The sequence below is a fragment of the Dysidea avara genome, chromosome 3 (genome assembly GCF_963678975.1).
Source record: "Dysidea avara chromosome 3, odDysAvar1.4, whole genome shotgun sequence".
NCBI lineage: Eukaryota > Metazoa > Porifera > Demospongiae > Dictyoceratida > Dysideidae > Dysidea > Dysidea avara.
The window spans coordinates 4,839,998-4,865,442 of NC_089274.1; the positions used below are offsets into that span (position 1 = coordinate 4,839,998).

General features: G+C 36.7%; 2 protein-coding genes across 3 annotated transcripts in view; one reads left to right on the forward strand and one right to left on the reverse strand.

Moving 5' to 3' along the window:
- LOC136249013 (uncharacterized) overlaps window positions 1-16,930 on the reverse strand; it is a 31,310-nt gene extending 14,380 nt beyond the window's left edge. The window contains exons 1-11 of the mRNA XM_066040893.1: window positions 16,754-16,930; window positions 12,945-13,396; window positions 12,288-12,325; window positions 7,721-7,843; window positions 7,244-7,428; window positions 3,951-4,020; window positions 2,886-3,032; window positions 2,739-2,829; window positions 2,622-2,681; window positions 2,378-2,557; window positions 2,131-2,324 (exon numbers count right to left, since the gene is read on the reverse strand). Coding sequence (XP_065896965.1) covers window positions 2,131-2,324; window positions 2,378-2,557; window positions 2,622-2,681; window positions 2,739-2,829; window positions 2,886-3,032; window positions 3,951-4,020; window positions 7,244-7,428; window positions 7,721-7,843; window positions 12,288-12,325; window positions 12,945-13,396; window positions 16,754-16,899 — 1,686 coding nt within the window. The 5' untranslated portion in view covers window positions 16,900-16,930. The remainder of the gene's footprint in view (window positions 1-2,130; window positions 2,325-2,377; window positions 2,558-2,621; window positions 2,682-2,738; window positions 2,830-2,885; window positions 3,033-3,950; window positions 4,021-7,243; window positions 7,429-7,720; window positions 7,844-12,287; window positions 12,326-12,944; window positions 13,397-16,753) is intronic.
- Window positions 16,925-25,445, forward strand: part of LOC136249015 (uncharacterized) — a 39,706-nt gene continuing 31,185 nt past the window's right edge. Inside the window, exons 1-5 of one of the 2 annotated variants that reach the window (XM_066040897.1) lie at window positions 16,925-17,201; window positions 18,938-18,986; window positions 22,421-22,559; window positions 22,890-22,915; window positions 22,972-23,088. In XM_066040897.1, the coding sequence (XP_065896969.1) occupies window positions 16,975-17,201; window positions 18,938-18,986; window positions 22,421-22,559; window positions 22,890-22,915; window positions 22,972-23,088 (558 nt within the window). In that variant the 5' untranslated portion in view covers window positions 16,925-16,974. The remainder of the gene's footprint in view (window positions 17,202-18,937; window positions 18,987-22,420; window positions 22,560-22,889; window positions 22,916-22,971; window positions 23,089-25,445) is intronic. The other variant, XM_066040898.1, reaches the window with a different exon arrangement.

Here is a 25,445-nt window from a genome sequence, read left to right on the forward strand (position 1 = left end):
TCACTCGGATCAAGGTCGCAATTTTAAGAGTACCATTTTTGCACAAGTCCTACAGGCCTTTGGTGTTCATAAATCTCGTACCACTCCCTACCACCCACAAGGAGATGGTATGGTTGAGTGTTTTAATCGAACGTTACTCCAGTTGCTTCGGGAATATGTTACCTCAAATAGTGACTGGGAGGTGTACCTTCCCCATGTGCTGTATGCATATCGAACATCATGCCACACCACAACAGGAGCTTCTCCTTACTTATTGCTCTATGGTAGAGACCCACTGACCTTCCAAAGAGAAAAGCAGCTTGCGTTTGATCCTTACACATACTCGGTATCAGTCCAAGCTAGACTAGCAGAGTTGCAAGATTTTGTCCACACCAACATTGCCCTGGCAGCCCGTAACCAAAAATTACATTATGATCAACACACAAGTACCCCATCCTTTAAACAAGGAGACCCTGTGTGGCTCTCTGTCCCAACTGTAGGCAAATTGGATCCTCGATGGGAGGGGGAATGGGTTGTAAAATCTGTGAAGAGTCCTGTCAGTATTGAAATAGATGATAGTAAACGAACTAAGATTGTGCACACTAACAGACTGAGACACTGTTATATTCCAGATGTGAAAGAGTGTACAACACATGGAGCTGAGGATGCTAATACATGTGCTGATACCTGTGCTAGAGGTGACTGGGCACCACCAGGAATTGAACATGTTATTCTGCCATCATCAGATAATATTTCCGAATCAGTTCCACGCTACCCTCAGAGACACCGCAGGCCACCAGATCGTTATGTTCCATGACATGCTTGTGGACAAGCTTCTTCTGGGAGGGGCAAGTGTAACACTAGACTGACAATAATTTATGATTGTATTAGGCCATAATTGTGTATCACGTGAATGTAACTGATAGTGTAAACATGTGTGAGTGTGCGATATTAAGATCGAGTTACTGTCACTACACAGCTATGTAAAACAAAATTCTTTGTGTCACTTTGTGATGTGTCATGTTGTAAATTCACCAGTATGGTCTTTAGTATGGAGGTCTTTCTCAAAAATATCAAAACACCAGCCTCACTATAGCTTGGTAGGATAGGCATAATCAAGCCCATAAAAATCTTCACAGGGATCCCAAACCCTTCCAATGAACTTATATGAAAACTGAATTTTGTACTATCCGACTGCCTGACTCAATCCAGCCAAACATAACTCAACTACGGATAAGGCCATGGGCTTGATTTGTGATAAGGTCAATTTGGCTCAAGATATGCATTTAGCCAGCTGAAGCAGCTACAATTCACACAGCTTGGACTTGTCTCTGTCCTCCTTTGTGTCCCATTTGTTTCTCCACTACCATGTAGGTATTGATTTGATGGTAACACATCATGGTTAATTTTTTTGTAGTGTGACCGAATTGATTGCAGAGACACTTCTTGCACTGTTCTTTGTTTTTAATGCTATGAACAACAAAGCCATTTTGTGTTCAATAATTGATACTTGGGGTGCACATTCACTTGCACGGTTAATTTTTATTTGCAATGCAATTCTATCCTTTGATACAGTATGCAATCGTGCACCAGTAAGTAATGTACACAGACAAGTGTAAGGAAAAATAAGCATTTGAGTAGGAATTATACAGATATTTCAAAAAGCACTCAAACAAAGGAGATCATTTAACTATATTATATACCTGCAGCTATGGACATTTAAATCCTTACTTCTGTTACGACTATACTATTGACAGGTGGTATGTGAAATTAAATGTCCACTAGTATAGCTGCTGGATGATCTCGAATGTTTCATTACTTGTCTGATTCTGAAAATAGAGCACGAGGGGGACATAATGACAGACTAGTATAGCACAAGGCAAAATCAACTGTTGTATTAGTCTTCAGCCTCATAGACAGTGCTTCTTGAGAGCATTCATTATGAGTAATCAAACTGCTTCAGTTTTTGGCCATTAGACTATCAGTAAGTAAACAATCTATTATCACAGAACAAACTACTGGTTTCAGCGATTTATAAAACAATGCATGTGATCAACTATGGTATAAATGAGGTTATCTTTTCACTATTGTACTGTACCGTATGGAAATATGGTACACTTCAGCACTTAGTATATATAGATAGGTGACAACCTCAGGTGGCTTAAATCCTTCAGTTCCAGCTGGATCTCGCTGGACCATTCTGTCCCACATGTCAGATGAACAGTCTTCCTCAAGACACAGCAAGTCCAAGTCACCCAACACATACAATACTTCACCATCACCAGGACATGTGCACAATAATGGACCAACACACTGACAGTTTTTGTGCACCAAAATATTAGAAGCTGTGTATAAAATTATGATGATGCCATTGTTACTACAGTGTAAAGAAACTTACATTTAATGTCTCGATGTACAATTTTTTGACCTTCCAAATAACTTAGTCCTTCAAACACATGTCGGAATAGGACAGTAAAGTTGCGGAATACAAAATCCTTTTTATCCTGGTATACTCTCATGTAATCCAAAACACACTTACAATCACAGTCCTCCCGGTTAAATTGTGCATCAAGGCCTCCTTAATATATGAGACGGCAAATGTTAATTATTACAATACATACTGTATCTATTCAGACACTTACTTTGGTTCTTAAAAGGCATGACAAAGAGAAATAGTCTTCTATTATTTTTACCACATGGTCCTACATACATTAACACAAACCTTCATATCTTTCAAAATGCATACTACATGTACATACCTACAATGTACTCTAAGACATTTATTACATGTTTGTGTTCCAGTCTAAGTATGCGTTCAAATAATCTGCAGCCACCAGTGATCAAGGGATGCTACCAAATAAAGTGAAATGTTTCAATTTGCTGATTTATACGTGAAATATCTCTACCTTATTCTCCACTTTAAGGGCAAGTTGTGGTCCAGATTCTGATACGTATCTGTAAACTATACCAAACCCACCACGTCCAATAAATGTAAAATCTTTGTATTTCAAGTAGTCGTTACAAATGCCACCAACTTTCCCTGGTCTGATTTCCTGGTAAAACAAATATTGTAACTACAAACAAGTTGATATTGTGGTACTTATAAAATACTATCCCCTACTATATAAAAATTGGATTATTACAGATTTTATAATAATATTATGGTCTTAGCTCAGTTATTTAGTTTTGGTTTTGCATTATCGTATTTTGCAATCCATTAGTTATTTCATAATTCACTAATTACCAATTTTTCATTGCTAAGTAAGGGTAATTCAAATATGTAAACACTATAAACCACATATAACGGTTTTCTGTTAGCTTAGCTGTTTTATAGAAATGACTCACTCGACAACTTGACAAAACCTCAAATCTGTTTTTTAATTTTATGTGTACAGGGGGACATATCCCCTATCAACTTGAAAGGATATAAAATTGCTGGTAGTCTAAAAGGGCCCAAACTACAATTTTTGGTTGTTACAATACTCGTACAGCCTATTATGGCTGCATAAGCCAGTATAGTGACAATATAAAAAAAGCATGGAAATTGCACGATGTTTAAGTGACAACTGTTTTGATAACAAAACTGACATATACTCACAGGTATTAAAACTAAAGCAGCTAGTACTGTTTCTCTACTTGTTTAATGCCTAATTTGAGTTGAAAATCTGTCTTTGAGGATAAGGCAATCAGTGAAACTTGTATACCACTTTGTTCTTTGTAATATGACTTCAACATTCCGAAAATCTAAACTGCAATTCTATACAACCTCTGTATATGAGTTATCGATTGATTATATTAATACAGTGGTTCCTCTATTATCTGAACTCATTGGGTGTTCAGAGAGATATCAAAAAGTTCAGATAATAGAAGCCCATTAGGCATACTGTATGCACATGTTTTTTTTTGGAAAATGATTTTAGATAACCAGGAATGTCTTGTTAAAAACAGCTACATGTACACAGCTCACTTACTGAATGTATCAAAAGTCCTGCATCAGCAAATTGCAGCAAACTATATTGCTTCCTTGCTATACAGTACTTCCTATAATGGTACAACGAAGAATGCTAATTAGTGTTAATTGCATAGTAAGTAAACATACAGACTAGAAAATAGTACAGTCTTCATGTAAACTGAGTATAAATAAATCATGTACAGTAAAGTTTCCCTAAGGACCTTTCAGTCCAAATATGAGTTAAGTATCCAAATCTAAGTGACTTCCCTAAATATTCATGTGAGCTATGCAGTATGATAAGATGGCATTATACACTATGAAGGTACATATATTTGAGGCACGTAGTTTTTTTGGTATGAAAATACCCAAATTCAAGGAAATATCCAAGTAAAAAGGGTCTAATTACATACCTTTAGATATACACATTTATTTTCCATCATGCACATGTACTTGTGGCTGTGTCACTATATTTTGCTAACTCTAAGTTCCACAACTAATTTACTGTATGGCTCTACAGTATTGGTTCACAGGAGTGATTAAATATTAAACCTGATATTAAGGATTCCTTGCTATAGTATGTTCACGTTGAGCTGAATCCTCAAAAACATTTAATAACTCATGGATGCAATTACACACGATCTTGAAATTTGGCTCATTTGTAGTACTGCTTGACCCGCTAAAAACATTTCAAAATCTTTTTGTTCAAATGTTTGACATAATATTTATGGACAATCAAAATTTTCACAATAAATTTCCTATGGGGAAGCCATATAAGCACAGTGTCCATTACAGCCCTTTCCCGCACTTGTAATGGAGCCAAACCGTACATGTCTGTTGTTGACACCTTTGCTGTTACCAATAATCATATGGTTGAATGAAATGTTAACTCTATTGTGAAAAAAATCCACTTTTAATTTTTAGTTGTTTTTCAGGATTCAGCTCAATGCGAACATACTATAGTCAAATCAATAAAAGTAGAAAAGGCATACTTATATCTGTAGATAAAAATGCAACTACACAAAATCAAGACACTGATAGTGTATTGTGCGGCCAAGTACCAGCCAGTGCGGGCATGCGATAGACAAGTTCATATTTTACAGGTTCCATTTTCATGCATCTGTAGCTCGATGGTTCCTAAATGGAAATTAACCATTTTTGCTGTGGAAACTCCCTCGGGTGGGGCATCTCTTTTTCAACAAATTTGAGCTGAATCTGCCTAGCCATCAGAGATAAACATCTTTAAAGTTTGTTCTACTTTCTTCATATTTTCTTCATCATCTTTTTGCACCAATTAGAAAAATGATATATCTTGTATGTACTTTTGTCAAATTTGTAAGAGCATAATGTGCATATTTATAGTCCCAGTATTGTACATCAGATAAAGAACAAAGGAGCTATGTATGATTTTAGCACAAACTGTAAAAGTAACTTTTATCATATCCGCAGGGTAAACTGCTTGAAGGAATGAAGCACTATTGTGCAAAACCTTTGGGGAAGTTAAATAAACATATGGATGCACTCATAGTGTCAAGTGACAACACGTCGATTGGCTTTGCAGTTTTTTTTTTGTCCCATCGGGGACACGATTGTCACCTTGATTAGCACACAAACTAGGTATAAAAATGCAATTTGTACATAATGAACAACTAACAGTAGCTTTGGCTCCACTTTGCACACAACAAGCAGCAGTGAAATAGCATAGTAACTTAGTCTTTGTGTGACAACATATGGACCATTCAGCACTAGCCTTTTTGGCACACTCTATTTTTACTATATACTATACGGTTATCAACCATGTGATCTGTGATGGCTTGTTGATTTCAAGAGCCAAGAAGCTTCTAGTATAATCCAAGGGATTCCCATGAAGTCTGAAACTTTGTAGACTGCTGGTAAAATATGGACTAGTTAATATCTTATGGCAATCTTGAAATCTCACTTGCAATCTTAGAGATGTCGAATCTTATCCCTGATTTTATTGAGTATTATGATCCCTTGTCTGAATTAGTGGAGTATTGCTAGATGTACTATGGTTGAAAAGAATTTATTGCTATCACTTTTGTACATTGAGAGTTCACAAAGAAGTGAGGAAGGCCAAGACAAACAGCAAATATTGCCATAACCTTTAAATAAAGTGCTTGCAAAATAATCCACACGTGTTTCACTTGCTAAACTCATCAAGAGAAGCCTATTGGCACCTTGTATTTAACCTATAAATGAAGTACGCAGCAGTTAAAGTGGTAACAAACAAATTCACACAGAGCCACACAAAACAACTACCATAACCCTCGGCGCCCTGAGGGATAATTGGTATGTGCATGGAGTAATCATCATAGCGCAAACATTTTGTGGTATGAAAAGAAATTGCGATAACAATAACAAAAACGCTTGCTATGTGTAACAAAATGCACAATCACATTTTGTTAATAATAGGTGTATGGTAGATGTTGAAGTGTAGCACCGTTGAGTGTGGCTGCTTTACTCAACTTGTCTTCAAGCTTGTGTGTATACTAGAATAAAAAAATATTACTTGCCACATCTACCAGGCAAATTAATTGATGAAGTCAACTGAAAATTGGTCTAGCAGATTAAAAGCCAACTAGGTGCAACAGTGCACAATTGAGATACTCTAATAATGCAGTCATCTTATTAGAACATTTAGATATGTTATAAGTCACTCTATTAGAGTGTTCAGCTATTTTTATTTTTTACTTTTCTTATTAAGGCTTTATACATACCACAAGTGCTTAAGGTCTGTAGGACACCTGGTCCTACAGCCTGTTTAAAGTTGTTATGTTTGAAAAGGTACAGAAAGGAGAAAAAATACAACATGTAGAGAGTTCAGCTACAGATAACACCCTGTACAGGGTTCAGTTAAGTAAAAAGTCACCGTATTAGCTACATGATAATTATTAGACTCAGTTTATGACACATACGTAGTTAGAAGCCTTTTTCTTGTTTGACGATTCCTAAAGATAAACAAGAAGCCATAGGCTGGCCTTGGGGCTTACAAATACAAAATTAAGTGATATCTATAGCAAAACAACCAAGCTGTGAAAAAGAGTGTGGGTCTTCCAAAAAAAGCCAAGGTGAATGGCCAAGAAATGGCTGCAATGATGCTAATGCCAATCATTTTTAATGATCACAAAATGATTGGATTAGCATCATTGCAGCCATTTCTTGGCTGCCAGTCTTGATTTCACAATGACTGACTTTTCACCCTGGCTTGTTTGAGGGGTCGCACCCTTCTCCACAGCTTGGGTATTTTGGTATAGATATCAGTTTCTGCAGGCACATGCAATGTATCCAGCTTACCACAACTGATCACAGGTAGATGGACACATTTTATGTCGCAAATGATGAACAATGTAAAGATGGTACTTCATGTCATCATTTTGATTGTCATCATTGTTGGCAGCAGCCTGTGCAGTTGCAGGTGAATCACTTAGGAACTTTTCAAAGCCACTAGCAAACTCTTCATCAAAGTGAGCGTGACATTCCTGTTTAATAAGCAAGAAATATACTGCTAAACATTGCTAGTATGGACTATTACAAGTAAATCCACAACATAGCAATAAATCCAATCAGAACATTTATTTCTTTACTTGTCAACTACTGTGTAACCTGTTAATTGGGACATTTGAAAATGATGATACCTGTATTTGGTAAGGGTTCTAATGTATCCCTTAGTATGTGAAAAATCAAGATAATCAGGATACCTTTGGTTGGCCTTCATACACTGGTTTCACTTTAAATGTGTTCTATTGTATTAAGGTACTCATCACAACTAACCTTCATCGTTTTATAAAACTTGCAAACGGGAACTTCAATTCCATGTAAAATGGAGTACAGTGTGTGAATCCTCTTCTTAGAGAGCTTAACAACCTGTTTTACTTCAGAAGGTTGTGTAGTTAACTAAAAAAAGATATTGCAAGCAACATAAAACTTGCTACAATTGTGATTTTGTGATTTATGATTTACCATGTGTGGATAAAATTACACAAACACTGTTGTATAAGTTATTTACACTGTTTACATACAAACCAGAGCTTCCCCAGCAAAATAAAGTAGAGCGGTAAAATTGTCAATTTGTTACCAACATAAAAGTCAATTTGTTAATTATATGCATTCTTTTTACCACATCAAAAGAATTTTGAATAAAGTAGAGCGGTGCTGCGCCACTCTACCACTCTTTAGGGAAACCCCTGCAAACTAGAATGACGAATGTTTGGAACTACTAGTAGTCTAAGAAAAATTTCTAGTTTTTCCTTACAGTAAACATAATAAGTTGCAGCAAAGGAATGAACAACACTAGACATGTGAGGTGATAATTACATAACAAAATACACACCCTTATACTAATGCTAATACTACATAGCCCTATGTGAGGTTTGCCTAGAATCACTCTGCTTGCTTCGATCATTGGAGGCGTGATGTGAAACAGTAAAGTTTCAAAAGATTCATGTTTTATTCGTTGTGATAGACAACACACACAAATACATCGATGTGATACCCATGCATTGATACCTTCCTGCCACAAGTAAGAAGATATATGGAACACAAAAGAGGACAAAGGTCAGTCCATGATCTGCACATTATACAAACCTACTTTGGTATGCTAAAAAGCACCTATCAGGCTGAAGTGACATATAATAGTGAAACCCATAACACTATAGCCATTACTGAGTTGTGCTTGTCTGAAGGCATTTGGCAGTAAATCAATCACAATGCTATTTTGAAGTACAATACAATGTGTCATAAATAACCAAACTTGTCCATATTTGCATGTATGTAAAGCTGAAAAGTCATTTGGTCATCATCATTTCAGGCAATTGAAAACAGTGGAAATAGAAACTGGAAACGGAAAGTGGAAATGGAAAACAGAAAATGGTCAAATCATCATATAAATGTATCCTAGTATAAAACCCTTGTTCAGTGGCCACCTCTTAAAGACCACGTTCTTATAAAGACCACCTCTGTACAAAGACCACATTGTAATTAGGTCTCAAAGATGGCTAAGGCATATACTGACCACTTCATGGTCACCTTTTATAAGATCCCCTCTTTACAAAGACCACCTCTTCATATTGCAATAACAGCAGGTTCCTAATATCCTATGTCATGACTGCTTTATCAAAACAGCTAAAAGACTAGTGTCTTAAGGTCACCATCCTCTATGAGACTTCCCTTTTCGTTGATACAATAGGTTGCAGTGTACTAGCTACTGTACATTTGACTTACATGGAACATATTTCTTGTATGACACATTCTGGTACCATATTATTATCTATGCTGGTACAAACTAAGCGATGATGGTATATAACTTGAGTGAAGTGTGGACAAAGAGATGACATTGATATGAGTCATGAAATACATACCAAATATTACCATGTAAAGATGTGGTCTTTATCAAAGGTGGCCACAAAGTGGTCCTTAGCCATCTTTGAGATCTAATTACAACATGTTCTTTGTACAGAGGTGGTCTTTATAAGAAGATGGTCTTTAAGAGGGGGCCACTAAACAAAGGTTTTACTCTGGGTACATTTGTATAGTAATTTGACCATTTCTGTTTTCCATTTCCATTTTCCACTGTTTCCAATTGCCCCATTATTTCTTGCTGTCACCTAGTGTTCTTGCCAGCTTTTGTATGTATTCAAGCAATTTTATTTATGCTAGGAGTACCTTGTGGTGGATTAAAAGAAATCAGTGACAGCAACACTAAAAACTGTAACAAAATACTTTATTAGAACAGTCACCAGAAGTAAAAAAAATGTACATCAGAAACATTGACAAAACGGATGCCTGCTATTCAAACCTAAACACTCAAACCTTTAAGGGTTACACTGTAGTCTGTTCATGTTCACCTGAATTCCAGCAATATCAAAGAGGTGGATATAAACAAGCATGGTTATATATCAAAAATGTATTCACTATGTACATGTTCATCATCAGCATACAAATTCACCCAACAGTAATATGGAATAAGCCTCACAACACTCAGTTAGTTGTTCTGGTTTGTATCAAAGGCATGTAGATAAACAGTTATTGTATTTATATACCATAATAATGGTAAATGTTTACAGCAAAACAAGAGTTAAAAAAACAAACAATTTGATGTTGTGTTACCTCTAAAAACCAGGCGTCATGCAGCTAGCTAATTCATCAGGAATTAACCATAGATAGTATATACTACTATGAATTGTATTACTACTTTACAATAGGGTAGTTTTGGGTTGTACAATAATATTATTAGCTAATTATCGTATTTCGTAATTCATAAAATTTTCGTAATTCGTTCAATTATGTTGCTATGCACTGCTAAGGAAGCGCTTGTTAAACAAACCGCTTTAACCAACATATTACGCATAGAAGTATCTTCTAAACTTTGTTTTTTTTCCTCACAAATTCTCTCAACAAAGCCTCAAAGCTGTCTTTATTTTTGTTCGTGTACGTAAGGGATACGCCCCCTTTCAAATTCGAAGCAATAGGCTATTCCTGGTAGTGTACGAGGCCCGCACCATTGTTTTTCAGTTGTTAAATGCTTGAAAACTCAAAGGGAAGGTAGTTTACAAAACCTGAGAAAATCTGCCACACCCGTATTTCAGTCTGCTGAAAAGAAACCACCTCAGAGCAAAGTTCACCTGTGCAGAAGTTTAATACAGACTTCATTTCACTTTTACTTCTTACATAAAAGCTGCTTTTACCATTATTTAACGATTTTGCTCACGTGGGTGTGTACGGACAAACATAGATAGGTACACACACACACACACACACACACACACACACACACACACACACACACACACACACACACACACACACACAACACACACACACACACACACACACACACACACACACACACACACACACACACACACACACACACTTTTACGAAAACCATTCAGTAAACCAGGTGCATCTGGTTTAATCATGTGAATAGGCAAAATTAGAGTTGTACTGATCCCCACTTTTTAGGGAAAACCGATATCCAATATATTTTACCCTGTTTTACTGATAGTTAACCGATACCCGATTGTAGGTCTGTACAGGTTATACTTGTGCATACTCCACTAAAAGTAGAGCCAATGTTGTGAAATTGTACACTTACTTCAACTCAAAGTTGCTAGTCAGACAAGTGGGCTAGGGCCTGAACCATCACTGTTTATCTTTGTGGTTATTACAAAATGTAAACAAATTACCTAAGTACATACCAGAGCCTTTGACACCAGCCCTCCAGCTGCTGAAGTTGAATAGACTAATAATCTGCAGGTAGTTGGAAAAGGCGGATACGGTTGGACGCGGACGCGGACACAGACACGGATAATTTTAAAATACACTTTTACATTTACAAAACAGTTATTTTTCATACCTAACATTGTTTTTACAGCAACATTCGCTTCCAGACCCAGGCATCGATCTTGTCATAGCACTTATCCATATATAAGCGCATGTGTGAAGGATAGACTAGCACTCTAAAGACCATATAGTGTTGTATACGTGCTCTAGAAATCTAATTCAGAGTCATAGAGATTAATCTAGCATGTCCCAACCTAATCTCATAGGCCAGGTCCTTGAAACCCTCAACACTTGGTATAAGCACCTGCGCCTTATACTAAAAGGCATAAGATTGTAGATTTGGCCCTCTAAGCTAAGTTGCATGGGCATACAAGCTAATCTCTACAACTATATTAGACTTTAGAGCATGTGTGCAACACTATAATGGTTTTTGGAATGCTGTGGAGTGCTGGTCTAGTCCTTCGCACGTGCGCTTATAAATGGATAAGCGCTATGACAAGATCGACGCCTGGGTCTGGAAGCGAATGCTGTAAAAACAGCATTAGGTACACTGTACTGTATGAAATATAACTGTTACATAAATGTAAAAATGCTTTTTGAAAATGTCTGTGTCCGTGTCCGACTGTATCCACCTTTTCCAACTACCCATAATCTGCTGGCCACAGCCCATTACAACTGATTTCCGATTATGGTAGCTTCTTGCTATATGCTTATACATTATGTATGTACTAAGAGGAAAATGAAGTTAACTTGCATGAAACCACCGCAACAAACTACTTATCCACATACAGTACATATACACATCAATACCCCTACTTCTTGAAACGCAGGAGCAAAATCCAAAAAGCATAATAGTGCCATATGATTTCTTTAATTACCTCAAAAAAGGTTGTTCTATACAATCCATACTATAGGCAACATATGTAAACACCAACTTAACAGTAAACAACTATCATAATGGGAGTAAACTATTCATTATTTACATGTAAGAAGCCATACCACACTTTATGCATTTTGCTATTTGATGTTGCAAGAGATCTGTACAACACATACTTACTGCTCCATCACGAGTTTCCTTTTCTGTAAGTGCCATTCCTGTAAATCAGGGTACTACATTAATATGCAAGTTGTGTATTAATGCATTTCATGCAGACTCAGACCTGAGACTCACTAGTTTTGTTCTCAAATTATAGAGAAACACATCTTGGACTTAGAATGGATTGTAAGGGTGCATAAGTTATATCGCAAAAAACTATTTTGTTAATAGGTATGTCATTCAAAGAGCTGGTGCAATACATTTTCACTATTCCTGGGGTAAAATCTTTCTTAAGTCAGCGGCTGTGTCAGGATCCTTTAGAACACTTTTTTGGACTACAGAGAAACAAATGAATTCATACTGGTTCCTACTTAACCTGCTGAGTATTACTCAAGAGGTTTCAATACTTTTGTACTTCTCAAGGATTTTCAAACGCAAGTGTATTTCATAACAAAGCACACTATAGAAATATTATAATATTAAGGGTACTCCTTTCGTGTATTTAAAAATTACTAATTTAGATCCATGTGCTAACATCATGTCTCTTGTTTCATTGAATATTAGTGCATAGATCCCTACTTCATTCGTGCAGCACATGGATGCACCCTACCTTTCACAGCAACTGATGTGCATGTGTATTATACAACTGAATTGAAACAACATTTAAAAAAATCTCACCAGTAGATATGTTACTTGATTTAATATTGGACATTGCTAAACGTGCTGATGAATTAGTTATGGTTACGGTGACATTTGATAGGAATATTTCATTAGATTGGAATTGGGATGATTCTGTATTAGATTGGGTGCCCATATCTTGTGGTACACCATAAGCAAAATGTAGTTCTTCATCATTAAGTACAACTGAAAATTCTGAAGAACTCTTAGCTTCACTTAACATGTCTGAAGAAAACTGTGCCATATGATTGATAGCCTCCATAGATGTATGCATTTGCTTTTGTTGTCCATTCTGCTGTTCACTTGGTTGTTTAGTGTCATCAGTATTTCTGGTTGTCCCAAAGTCCATCATTATGGGTTTTGTATTGCTTGGCAGTATACCATCAGTTCCAGGAACTAATTCTTGAGGAGCATTCAAATCATTCCGTATTCCATTAGTTGCAACACCACTGCTACATGTTTATAGTTACTACAATACTTCTTATGTATCAAATCAAGGCATACAGTATTAGGTATTGTGTCAAGTGGTCAAGATAGCTGGCAGCAGTGTGTTATGAACAGGAAGCAGCACAGTAGGTAGTCACAATCTGAAGGTAGTGGGTTCAATCCTTACAGGAGGCATGTGTGCTTTGAGGGTCCAATTGTTTAGTCATTACAGCATTGGCCTGTTAACCCAGGTAGGGCTGAAACAGAAGTATCCATATTAACGGGATATCTCAGTGGTGAATCTAGGATTTTTCAGTGGGGGTTTCAGGTTCAGGAAGTTTTCAATAATTGTGATCCCAGACTGAGAATTGTATATATGTAGCTAGTCGAATGTTAACTCAGTCCGCTCTCAGTATTGATAGCTCAGTGGCCTATAGTTACATAGATCTATAGCTTAGCAAAAAATCACTCCAAAACATTGTTTCAAAGTTGAATCTTACTAAACCAGGCCTTTGCAGAAAGTTGTGAAGCAAAACAACACTTGTACTCAACAATAATTATTTTTAGAGGTGCTTAACATGCTTAAATGCCAGCTGTAATGGCATTTTCAGTGATTTCAAAGGTAAAAGTGTGAAGTTTGACCATGGTTTGGCTAGTAGAAAAGGTCCCAATATAATACAGTATGTATAACACTTGGTGATTTTATCACTCACACTAATCGTAAATACATTTGGGGCATGCACAATTTTTAGAGGGGGTTTCAGCTGAAACCATTGCAACCTCCCTGTACCTGCTACTGTATTTGGGTAATATTTCAACAATTTGAAGCCATCAGGATAGTTTCTAATAATTTAAAGCAATTTCATGATGAATTTTTTTGATACAAAGCCTTTACATTGATTGATTGATTGATGATTGTTTATTACCTCTAAACAGTCAGACAAGCTGCTCTTCCCTGCCAGAGTGGCATACATACTTACACTAATCATTATATTGCAATCCCAATGGTTGTACGAATACCATGCTTGCTTCTGTTCTAAATTATGAGTATAGCCAGTTGGTTCATGGTAAAATATGTCATGTTTTTATAGTTGTCACTATCTTTAGGAAAGGTTTAGTTCAGGATAGACAGATAATAAAAATTGCTATCTGTTTCAGCTCTAGTCTGATGTCAAGGAATCACAGCTGCATGGACATAAAAAAAATGGGTGCTAGTAGGCCATACCTTATAGACAGGTTGTAACCTAAGGCGCAGTTGGATTTCCAGGAAAAAGTGAGGGGAAAGTATTGAGTGTTCTAATGAGAAAATTTTCCTAAGCAGAATTAGTCACTGGGACACGAGTATATGATATGTACCAATACCTACCAACTCACCCTGTAGTACCAATAAATTAACTTTAAGTATGATTCCTTCGCAGTAGCATTTAAAAAATTTTCCTAGTATAGAGCACATACATTCTTTGCCCTAAAAAAATGACGTCCTATTGTACGCACATGATTTTATAGAGTGCCACGCCCTAGGTTACAACGCATCTATATAAGGCCAACATTTAATAATTCTTGTTTCCTGTTACCTTCATACCACTTTACCCTACGTATTGGTAAATATTATTTTAGCTAGACTACAAAGATATTTTGAAATAAGAAATATTTCTGTGTCAAAGATTAAGATAGTCTAAATAGATCATTTATGTATGTATACAGCAGTAAAGAATGTGTGTATGTGTGTGCGTGTACGTGCGTGTGTGTGATCACTTATTTCAACATAAAAATGAGTGACACAATACTTGTTGGATGCTTTAAATGTTGATGACTTACCTGAAGGTGCCATGGACCCAACAAAAGGTTTTGAATTTTACCAACTGGCTAAGGAACTTATGGGTTTAATCTAAGAAAGTAAAAGACAAACAGCCAGCAAAACAAATAAAATGAAGCAGAAGGTAAATTAATCAAGAAGAGGTTAACAGGGTTGCAAGAATAATGAGGCTCAGTCAGGATACAGAAGTATATTGTTTTATCTACTAGTTTAATGACTTAATTTCATTAACTTATTGCCACCAACAAAGAGATCTTTTGAAAGTGTCAACAAAAATTTGGGTTTCCTCAGCCATATTACAATTGGAACTGTTTCTATTAGTAAGATAAAAACTCTATATAGATGGGTTTAATGAGAAGGCGTGGGACTATATTACATCATTTTTGTATAACACAATCCGGATTTATGTAGGGCAATAGACAAGGAAAATCAATGTAGAATAAATATTTTCAAAGTGTTTCTGTGCACTGCAATACTGCATCAAGGAATTACTACCCAAAATACAAACCTTATATTCATACTTTATCAATACTTGGGATTTGCTGAAAAAAGAATAATGGGGTGACTTTTCTGTACAGGTGGTTTATGAACACGAAATTTAAATTACCTCTTAAAAACTTACTGTAGTCATACTGTGGTATGCCAAAAGGCACCTATTGGGTCGAAATGAAATCGAACAGTGGAAAAATCAAGCCTGTAGCCTAAGCTGTTATCAAGTTACACTTGTCTGAAGGCAGACAGCCTTCAGACGTCTGAGGACGTCAGACGTCTCAGACAGCCTTCAGAAGGCTGACTGACTGACTGAGTAAGTAACTGACTGAGTAAGTAACTGACTGAGTAAGTAACTGACTCACTTACTCAGTCAGTCAGTCATAGAAAATTCCATTAAATAATTTTTTAAAAACTCTGTATATAGCAACTTGTTGAAAGTGTTCTGGGTCGATCTGAAAGCTTGTTTGGGCTTAGTTTTACCTAACTAATCACTGCCTCATCGTTGTCAGGGATAATTGAGGCTGCATGTTTTTGGGTGATGTTATTTTGTGGGCCACACCTACTCCTTTGTGGTCCCTACTACAGTACTACCGTACTGTATGATATTATAATATTTGGATATTCGACTATTCAGTCGGCATGACATTATTTGATTTAACACACTATTCAACTATTTATAAAATTTTTTAGTTCAGATGAATAAAGCCAACCTAGAAGCTTGAGGCTGTGAGTGAACTGGAATATTCATACTATTTTACAAATAGCTCTCAGGCTTTACCTTACTGCCCAACAAAGACTTCAGTGCTTATTCATTCTCACAAATTCCTCTATCCAATGTGACCGGCAGGAACGATTCCGTAACACGGAATTGATGCACAACAGTAATTTTTGTACTTGAATGCTAGAGTGATTCTCTCGGTGATTCTGGTGCGTGCCACGCCCACACTTAACATTACAGTTAGTTGTTCATTGCGAAACAGCGAAATGTACAATTACATAATGAGGCACTCGGCAACCAATATCTATGTCCCATAACTCCCATTACCACACAATGTGTTGTTTGAAATTGCAGTACCTGTGGATCCTTCCTGAGAACACTCCATCTTCTCCTACCCGTGTAATGCTTAACTCTCCAGTAAATAGTTTCGTAAAGCATTCCTTGTGTGCGGACGAAGAAAAGAGGAACTTTGTACTCGACTTTGTAATAAACTCCTCGCTCATCGCCCTGTATTCTTCGGTAGGTATTCTTATAAATTAGTGCTTCGTTTACTGATTGATACGTTACCGTTCACTAAAATGACGAGTACAGCACCTTCAATCAATATCAGCCTATCAGATTCTGTGGCGGAAACAATTCCAGAACTAAAAGATATATGCAGCGATATTAAGAAGGGTAAATACCACTTGGAAATAGTGAACAAGCTTGATGCACCGTCCTCTAAGGGAGAAGTTACATTAGCGATCACATTGAAGACCACTACTCCAGTTGTTGTGGTGAAACCTCCAGAAAGTACATCTCCAAAGTGAGACACTGATTTTGTGCGTGTGGCAAGTGGGGTGTGTTAGTATGACCAAATTTTGGAAAAACAGTCCAGCTCACAAGTGAAATACATAGAGCAAAATCCACTCTTTTATGTGTCACCACTTAAGCACTTATGCACCAGCTATACTGAAATATTTCACAAAATTTGTTATAATTACTTATGATTCCAATCACTATAGATCCTTTGCAGGTGAGCTGCTGCCATAGCAATATCTGCCATCTTGGAGTACAACCCGTTTTTGCAGCCCTGATAGCGTCGGTTTCTATAAGAGTAAAACAGTACCAGTAAGTAGAGCTGCTTCTTCTGTATTCTATGGCAAAGGTTGACCAGGTTAAACCTATGCTCTTACTCCTATGCTATCAGGGTTGCAAAACGGGTTGTACTCCAAAATGACAAATGTTGCTATGGCAGCAGCTCACCTGCAAAGGGTGTATAAAGTTGATGGAAGTTTGGAATGTATATTTTGATCTTAAAAAGCATTTGAGTTGTAAAATGTAACATTAAGGTTGATTTTCCAAAATCCGGTCACATTAATTTTATTAATGGCCAGAAATTTTGTGCTTGAGAGTCATTGGTCATGCTGGAGCATCAGAATTAACAATAACTGACATGATGTCTTATATGCCAAAATGAGAGGAGAGTATAGGCTAGTTCTATTACAGGATAAAAACATAGAGTCCAGGGTGAAATAAAATACCACTTAATTCAAAGCTAACTATATGAATTAAAAATACTATCTTAATAAGCCCCACTATAAAAGAAACCACATGCAGAGTCTTCTAATCATGCATCATACATATCAAAAACTGTCGCATTTACAGTACATTTAATTTTTTTTACAAATTAAAATAACACCATTTTTCAAACAACTCATCATAACTTCCGCATACTTCAGTTTACAGAGATGGGGTTGCATTTATCAGAATCCTTGATAAATTGTGCATTGGGTAATATGTAAGATTTTTTATAGCGACCAATAAAAAGAGGAGAGAGCGTTGTACAGTGAATTTATGTGTCCAGGTATGAAATTGTACTGTGAAAAAACTTTTTTTGAATGTTTTGTAATGTATCTTTGTAAAATGGCCAGTTTAGCCGTTAGTTTGGGTGGATTCTTAATCAGTGCGATCAAGAGTTCATTATAAACTCTTGGTACGATTCAACTCATCAAATGAGATCGAGTTTAGCGAATTTGGGTAAGGGTAACCCAGTGTACTTTTGAGTTGCGTACTGAGGTAATGAATTTCTCCTATAGAAAATTGTATGGAGTACACATTGTGAGGAGTCAACTTTAATAATTGCCACTATGAAAGTGATCAAGGGCTTTGTTTTTATGTATGGTTTGTGGCACAAATTATGGATTCTAATGGACACACTTTTGCCTTATTTGTATGTAACGCAAATACATGTATTTTCTATTGGGCAAGAAACAATGGCTGTTGACAAGATTTTTTAAAACTGATCAGTGGGACCAAGCTAAAGCTACAAAAAGAGGACATGAAGTAGTTTTTAGGCTGTTTTAATACACACTTCACTTCTTATAAGAATTAAGGCTAAAATTCAGTGCTTTGTAAAAATTTCCAAATGTGACAACTTCCAATAGCCTTTTTTGATATATTTATTGCTCTAGCTGACAGTATTGACAAGTTTTTCTGTATCACAATAATACTGTGCATATTTCACATATAATAGGATTTACCCTTTGTGTACTTTTCCAGTAGTAAATTATCCAAAGACATCAAGCAGTTAAACATAACTGAACCGGATGTAAGTATGTATAAATATTATTCTGATTGTGCATGTCCATGTAAATTATAGCTAAAGCACTGCCGCACATGTATATGGAAAATCCATTATAAGGGTGTGTGTGTTGAGGGGCTAATACATGAAGCTGAGTGTAGCATTAGCTTCGAGACATCCCCTGAGTGTTGTATTTTTTGTACATGGTGCTTTTAAGCGTGTACCTATTTACCTACCTACCTATCTGTCTATCTATCTAATCTATCTATCTATCTATCTATCTATCTATCTATCTATCTATCTATCTATCTATCTATCCATCTATCTATCTATCTATCTATCTATCTATCTATCTATCTATCTATCTATCCATCTATCTATCTATCTAATCTATCTATCTATCTAATCTATCTATCTATCTATCCATCTATCTATCTATCTATCTATCTATCCATCTATCCACCCCTGTAAAATTTAAACTTCTGCAAGCAGGACCCTAACACACCATTTAGTGTGGCAGGACACAATGTGTGAGTAATGTAGTGTAATGGCACAGCACAACAATTGATAAAGCTTGCATTCATCTCCCAGGGAAGGATTTACAGAGGTAGCTAACATGTGCCCTCTTCAAAACTTGTTAAAAAGTTGATATACTCTAATAGAGCAGTCAGATATATACTCTAATACAGCAGTCAGGTATACTCTAATAGAACATGTATGTAAATATCCATATCAGACATTCTAACATTAAATGCGAAGTTGAGCATGACCTTATACTGCTGTAGCTTTGGTGTGCAGTGTTAAAAGATATAGAACTCCAGAAATTTATCACTTGTGTTATGCAAAATGAATTCATGCTAAGCATATTTGTATAGTATGTTTTGATTGTAAATCATGACATTTGTATCAGTGTATTTCCTATACCAGTGAGATAACTATCACTTACAGATTACTATATATGTCTCTATGTGTTATGCTGTCTGTTTCCACTAGGTACGTAGTTTTATCTAGTACTAGCTTCATCCCAGGGGCACTTATATGCATTATAGTTAATGTACTTTTTGCATAAAATATAACAATTTGCTGAGTTTTGATTCGTTATATTGAAAGTCTCTCAGTGGCTGGGGGCTGTGCCCCCAGACCCCTGCTTCTAGTAACTCAATACTGCTGTTTGAACCCCCCTTTAAAAAATCCTGGCTACACCCCTGAAAAACATATCTCTTCGACTTGAAAGAAGGCATGTCCCCTACATGAGCAAACAGAAATAAAGGGCAGCCTTGAGGGATTGTATAGAGAAAGCATGATAGACACTTGACATCAGTGGTGGAGGAAGTAGTTGTGAAGGGGGTCTGACCAGAGTATAGAATCTCTGGCAGCAGGGTCTCAAAGTTCAACAGAATTAATATAGGCACAATTTGAAGCATATCACCAACTGCTGTAGTCAAAAATATTCTATTTACATTTTATAAAAACTCTTTTGGCATTGTTGACTACTGAGTTAATAAACATAGAGCATTTATCAAACTAACCTTTAGACACTTGGAAACACTTGGTACAGTGGCATTACTAGACGTGATTCTAAGGGGGTTTCACTGGTTTCCGGAAACCAGTCAACTTTTGAGATTGACAAATAATTAAATGCTGAACTAACTTTTAGCTTCAAAGTAACGTATTTAAGTACTTGGATAGTTTATTACGTAGCTACTAGTGATCAAATTACTCTTCACCACACAAAATGATCCAAAATGCTTCATTTGCACCTTCGAATGCATTAAGCGCCTCTAAATACAATATCGTTCTTGATTTGATAACTTCTTTAACTGCTTGATAAGGTATTAAATCTCTCTGTATATGCTTAGAACTAACATTTTAGGGCGATTATCACTTGTAGTTAACTAAATAATCTATATAGTAGGTTCTAATTCCAATACCACTGTATGGACCCCTTAAGTTGGAAACCATTCAGCATTTTTTTCTAGAACTTCCCCTGGGCATTACACTGACTCTCTCAAGTAAGGGGTCAGTGGTTCGATCCCCCTTGGATTTTTTTTGTTTGTTTTAAACTATTAGGAACATGTTTTATAAAGTGTTTTGACTGCTCTATAAGGGTATTTAAGCATTCTATTGGACACACATTTCAGCTCCACTCCAGGAAAGATAATTTCAGTGAGACATCATTCCAAGGGGGGGGGGTTGTTGATTAATTACATATCTAGCACCTGGCTTTTAGAAGTTGTACAACATCAACTTGTTTCTCTAGGTACATGTTATTATTCTTTGCATTAAAGGGATTTCAATATTTGTGTACATGCTAATAATCATACAGTATGGTATGGTAGTACTGTATATTAGGGATCATGGAGATTTGGGTTTTCTAGCTAAACATTGCCCAAAAACCAGCTTTACAACTCCATCCTGGCACCTTGGCAGTATTGGTTAGGATAGTGAAGCCTTAAAGTGCCTTCAGCGTGATCCTGAAGGCTTCCAATAAATTGTTATGAAATTTAAAAAAAAAGTTTATTCAATGGAATTTTCTACTGACTAATTACCTGCCTGATGTCTTCAGGCAAGCATAACTCGATAACGACTAGGGCTATGGGCTTGATTTTTTCACTGTTCAACGTTGCTTCGTCCCGAGATGTGCCTTTTGGCATACCACAGTATGTACAATGCACGCATCATGTACTTACCTTTGTCCTCCTTTGTGTCCCATTTCTTTTTGCTGACAGCACAAGGTGTCGAGTTTCAGTAGTACGATTCATGGCTTCCCTACAGTATGTTTGTAAATGGGAATTGTCTGAATTTTCCGTGGTGACTGGACTGATTGCAGAGACGATTCTAACAACTGTTCTTCTTTTGTAATGCTGTGTAACGGGCTGAACATAGCTGAAAGCGAAGCGTAATGGCTGCTGCACTTTCGAGGCAGTAGTTAATAGTTGGTGGGGGTGGGGGGGCATGAATCGTTGTATTTTTGTGGTGACTGGATTATTGCAGAGGCATTTCTTCTACTGTTTTTAGCGCTGTGTAACAGGCTGAACATAGCTGAAAGCGAAGCGTAATGGCCACTGCATTTTCGAAGCAGTTTTTGATAACTGGAGCACGCGTTCAGATGAAAACATTCATTCTGGTACCATCCTTTCTTTTGATGCAGTATGCGTGGGTTCACTACTTTTTTTTCTATGATCCCTAATCAAACTTAAAAATTTCTAATTTTCCTTAAGCTTGTTTGTTTACTTTTTTGTAACATTATTATGACTGGGGAATCAAGGGAAGTCGCCTACACCTGCAGATATACTTTAATCCCTAATTCAGTCTTGGTCTTGGGTTTAGACTGGATTAAGGATTAAATGTTCACTAGCATATCTGCAAGTGTAGGCAACTTCCCTTGTTTCCATGATCCCTAATCAAACTTTTAAAACAAGTCTAATTTTTCCTTAAGCCTGTCTTGTATAATCATTTAGCCAGAAAATGCAAGGATACTGGATAAGATATACCACCTTAATGCATCTGCAGAAAATAATGAGGCTGCACTATCAGCATCAGTTTCACATACTAGTGGATCAAGATCTACTGGACCATCAAAGTCTGTAGCAACCTATGGTAGGTTGTGTTCAACACATTCTAGCATTCACAATGCATATCATAATCTCTGTATGTACAGTTGGATCTCCATTATCTGAACACCTGTGTGCCAGTGTTGAGATAAGTGATTTTTTTTCGGATAAATGAGGGGCATGCATTAATATACAGAGTTCTGTTCAACTACTCTAATAGAACATACATGCTTACTTTGATAGAACATTCACCTAATGACAAAATACTCAAATAGAGCAGTCTCTTATACTGTTTGGATAATCAAGATTCAGATAATTGAGGTCCTACTGTAGTTAAAAAAGGTCTACTATAATTATGTGTTACTAAAATACTTAGATCTTGTATCACCTACTGAAGAGAAGGTAGGAAACATCTCTGGATGCCATGATGGTGTTTGTTAGGATTTGTTATTATGCAGGATATTGGTCTTGACAAGCCAACTAATCGACACTTGAGGGAAGAGTACAGGCACACATTTTATCATTTTTTTCATGGGAAAAGTAACATGCCATGTCCTTTTAACCAGTCTACTAAGGTGCTCAATAAGTTTATATGTATACAGTTTGCATGTACATAACTTACTAGCTATGTGAATTAACACAACTAAGCTATAGCAATAGAAGACTTATGTAACCATAATATATAACAAGAACATTGATTGCTCTAAATTTGTACCATACACACTTCTTGATTCTCATTGGTATGCTTGTTTGTTAGCGTATTTCTAATCCAAAACAGCTAAGCTGTAAAAAAGGTGTGCAGTCCTCAAAAATGCTATGGTGAAAAAAGATGTGAAATCCAAGGTGGCGGCCAAGAAATGGCTGTGATGGTAGGTTAATGGTAAAAATTTTAATAATGACAATTCAGGTGAATTTTGGTGCCGCTTGGTCAATTGGCACAAAATTCACCTGAACTGTCGTTATTAAAATTTTTACCATTAACCTATCATCACAGCCATTTCTTGGCCGCCACCATGGATTTCACATCTTTTTCACCATAGCCTTTTTGAGGGCCGCACACTTTTTTTACAGCTTAGCTGTTTTGGATTAGATTTCACTTCTTTTTGTATTTGTATACCCCAAAGCCGGCCTATGGCCTGCTTTGGGACTTTTTTAACCTATCTTTTTTTCTTTACCACAGGAAGAAGAAAAGATGTAGCAGATGTACCTTAAATATTTCTGATTTTATCAGTAAATGTACAAATTATATATATAATACATATATTTATTACAGAACTGTCCATGGTGGTTTCTTTGTAACTGAACACTCTTCAAGGTAACTTCTTCTAGCTGATCTCTCTACAGGGTGATTTGTTTGTAGCTGAACTATCAACAAGGTAACTTCTTCTAGCTGTTCTCTCTACAGGGTGATTTATTTGTAGTTGAATTCTGTACAGGTGATTTTTTTGCTGCTGAGTTCTTTACAGAATGGTTTCTTTGTAGCTGAACTCTCTACAAGGTAACTTCTTCTAACTGATCTCTCTACAGGGAGATTTGTTTGCAGCTGAACTCTCTACAGGTGATTTGTTTGCAGCTGAACTCTCTACAAGGTAACTTCTTCTAGCTGAACTCCCTACATGGTGGTTTCTTTGTAGCTTAACTCTCTACAAGGTGACTTCTTCTAGCTGATCTTTCTACAGGGTGATTTGTTTGTAGCTGAATTCTGTACAGGTGATTTGTTTGCAGCTGAGCTCTTTACAGAATGGTTTCTTTGTAACTGAACTCTCTACAAGGTAGCTTCTTCTAGCTGATGTCTCCACAAGGTCACTAGTGTGTAGCTGAATTTTCTATATGGTGGTTTCTTTGTAACTGAATTCTCTACAAGGTAACTTCTTCTAGCTGATCTTTCTACAGGGTGATTTGTTTGTGGCTGAACTCTCTACAAGGAAACTTCTTCTAGCTGATCTCTCTACAGGGAGATTGGTTTGTAGCTGAACTCTCTACAGGTGATTTGTTTGCAGCTGAACTCTCCACATGATGGTTTCTTTGTAGCTGAACTCTCTACAAGGTAACTTCTTCTAGCTGATCTCTCTACAGGGTGATTTGTTTGTAGCTGAACTATCATCAAGGTAACTTCTTCTAGCTGATCTCTCTACAGGGTGATTTGTTTGTAGCTGATCTCTTTACAGGTTACTTGTTTCTAGCTGATCTCTTGAATTCTCTTCAGGGTGACTGCTCTATTAGGATGACTGCTCTATTAGGATGACTGCTCTATTAGAGTATCTCGATCTCGCACTTGCTACATCAAGTTGGGTTTCGTGTTATAACTCCGTGGCTTTAAGTCTGATTCTTCTACACCATTGAAGATCCTTTCTAAGATGATAACGCCATCTGTACAGCGATTTTCAAAGCATCACCCCAAGCGGTTTATCTGGTAGGCGTGGCAAGCAGTCGTTTTTTATTAGCTAATCTCGATTGCATAATTGTTACACACTGTTGGGTTTTCGTTGTATCTTTCTGGTTTTTAGCTCGATTTCTTTCAAACCACAAAAGGTTTTAGGTTCAATAGTTAACCTATTCACCCACCGATTTTCAGCTTCTTCCCTTACGCGGTTTACCCTGTAGGCGTGACAACATATTGGTGTTATTTTTCGTGAATAATCACTCATAACTCTTTGCCTGTTTATCGTATTCCAGCCAAAGTTGGTACAGAGATGCGCCGTTATACCCCCCCTTCTGTGTTCCAAATTTCAAGGCAATCGGATATGGCGTTCGTGTTTTATAGCAGTTTTTGTAAGTGTGCGAAAAGAGGAAGAAAAATAAGAAGAAAAAAAATGAAGAAACTAAGCCAATTTTTGAAGTCACATATCTTGGGAACGCTCGAAGCGATTTCGCTCAAATTTGGAATGTGGAGTGCTGAAATTGGAGGGAGTGTCCACAGCAAAAATCGTCT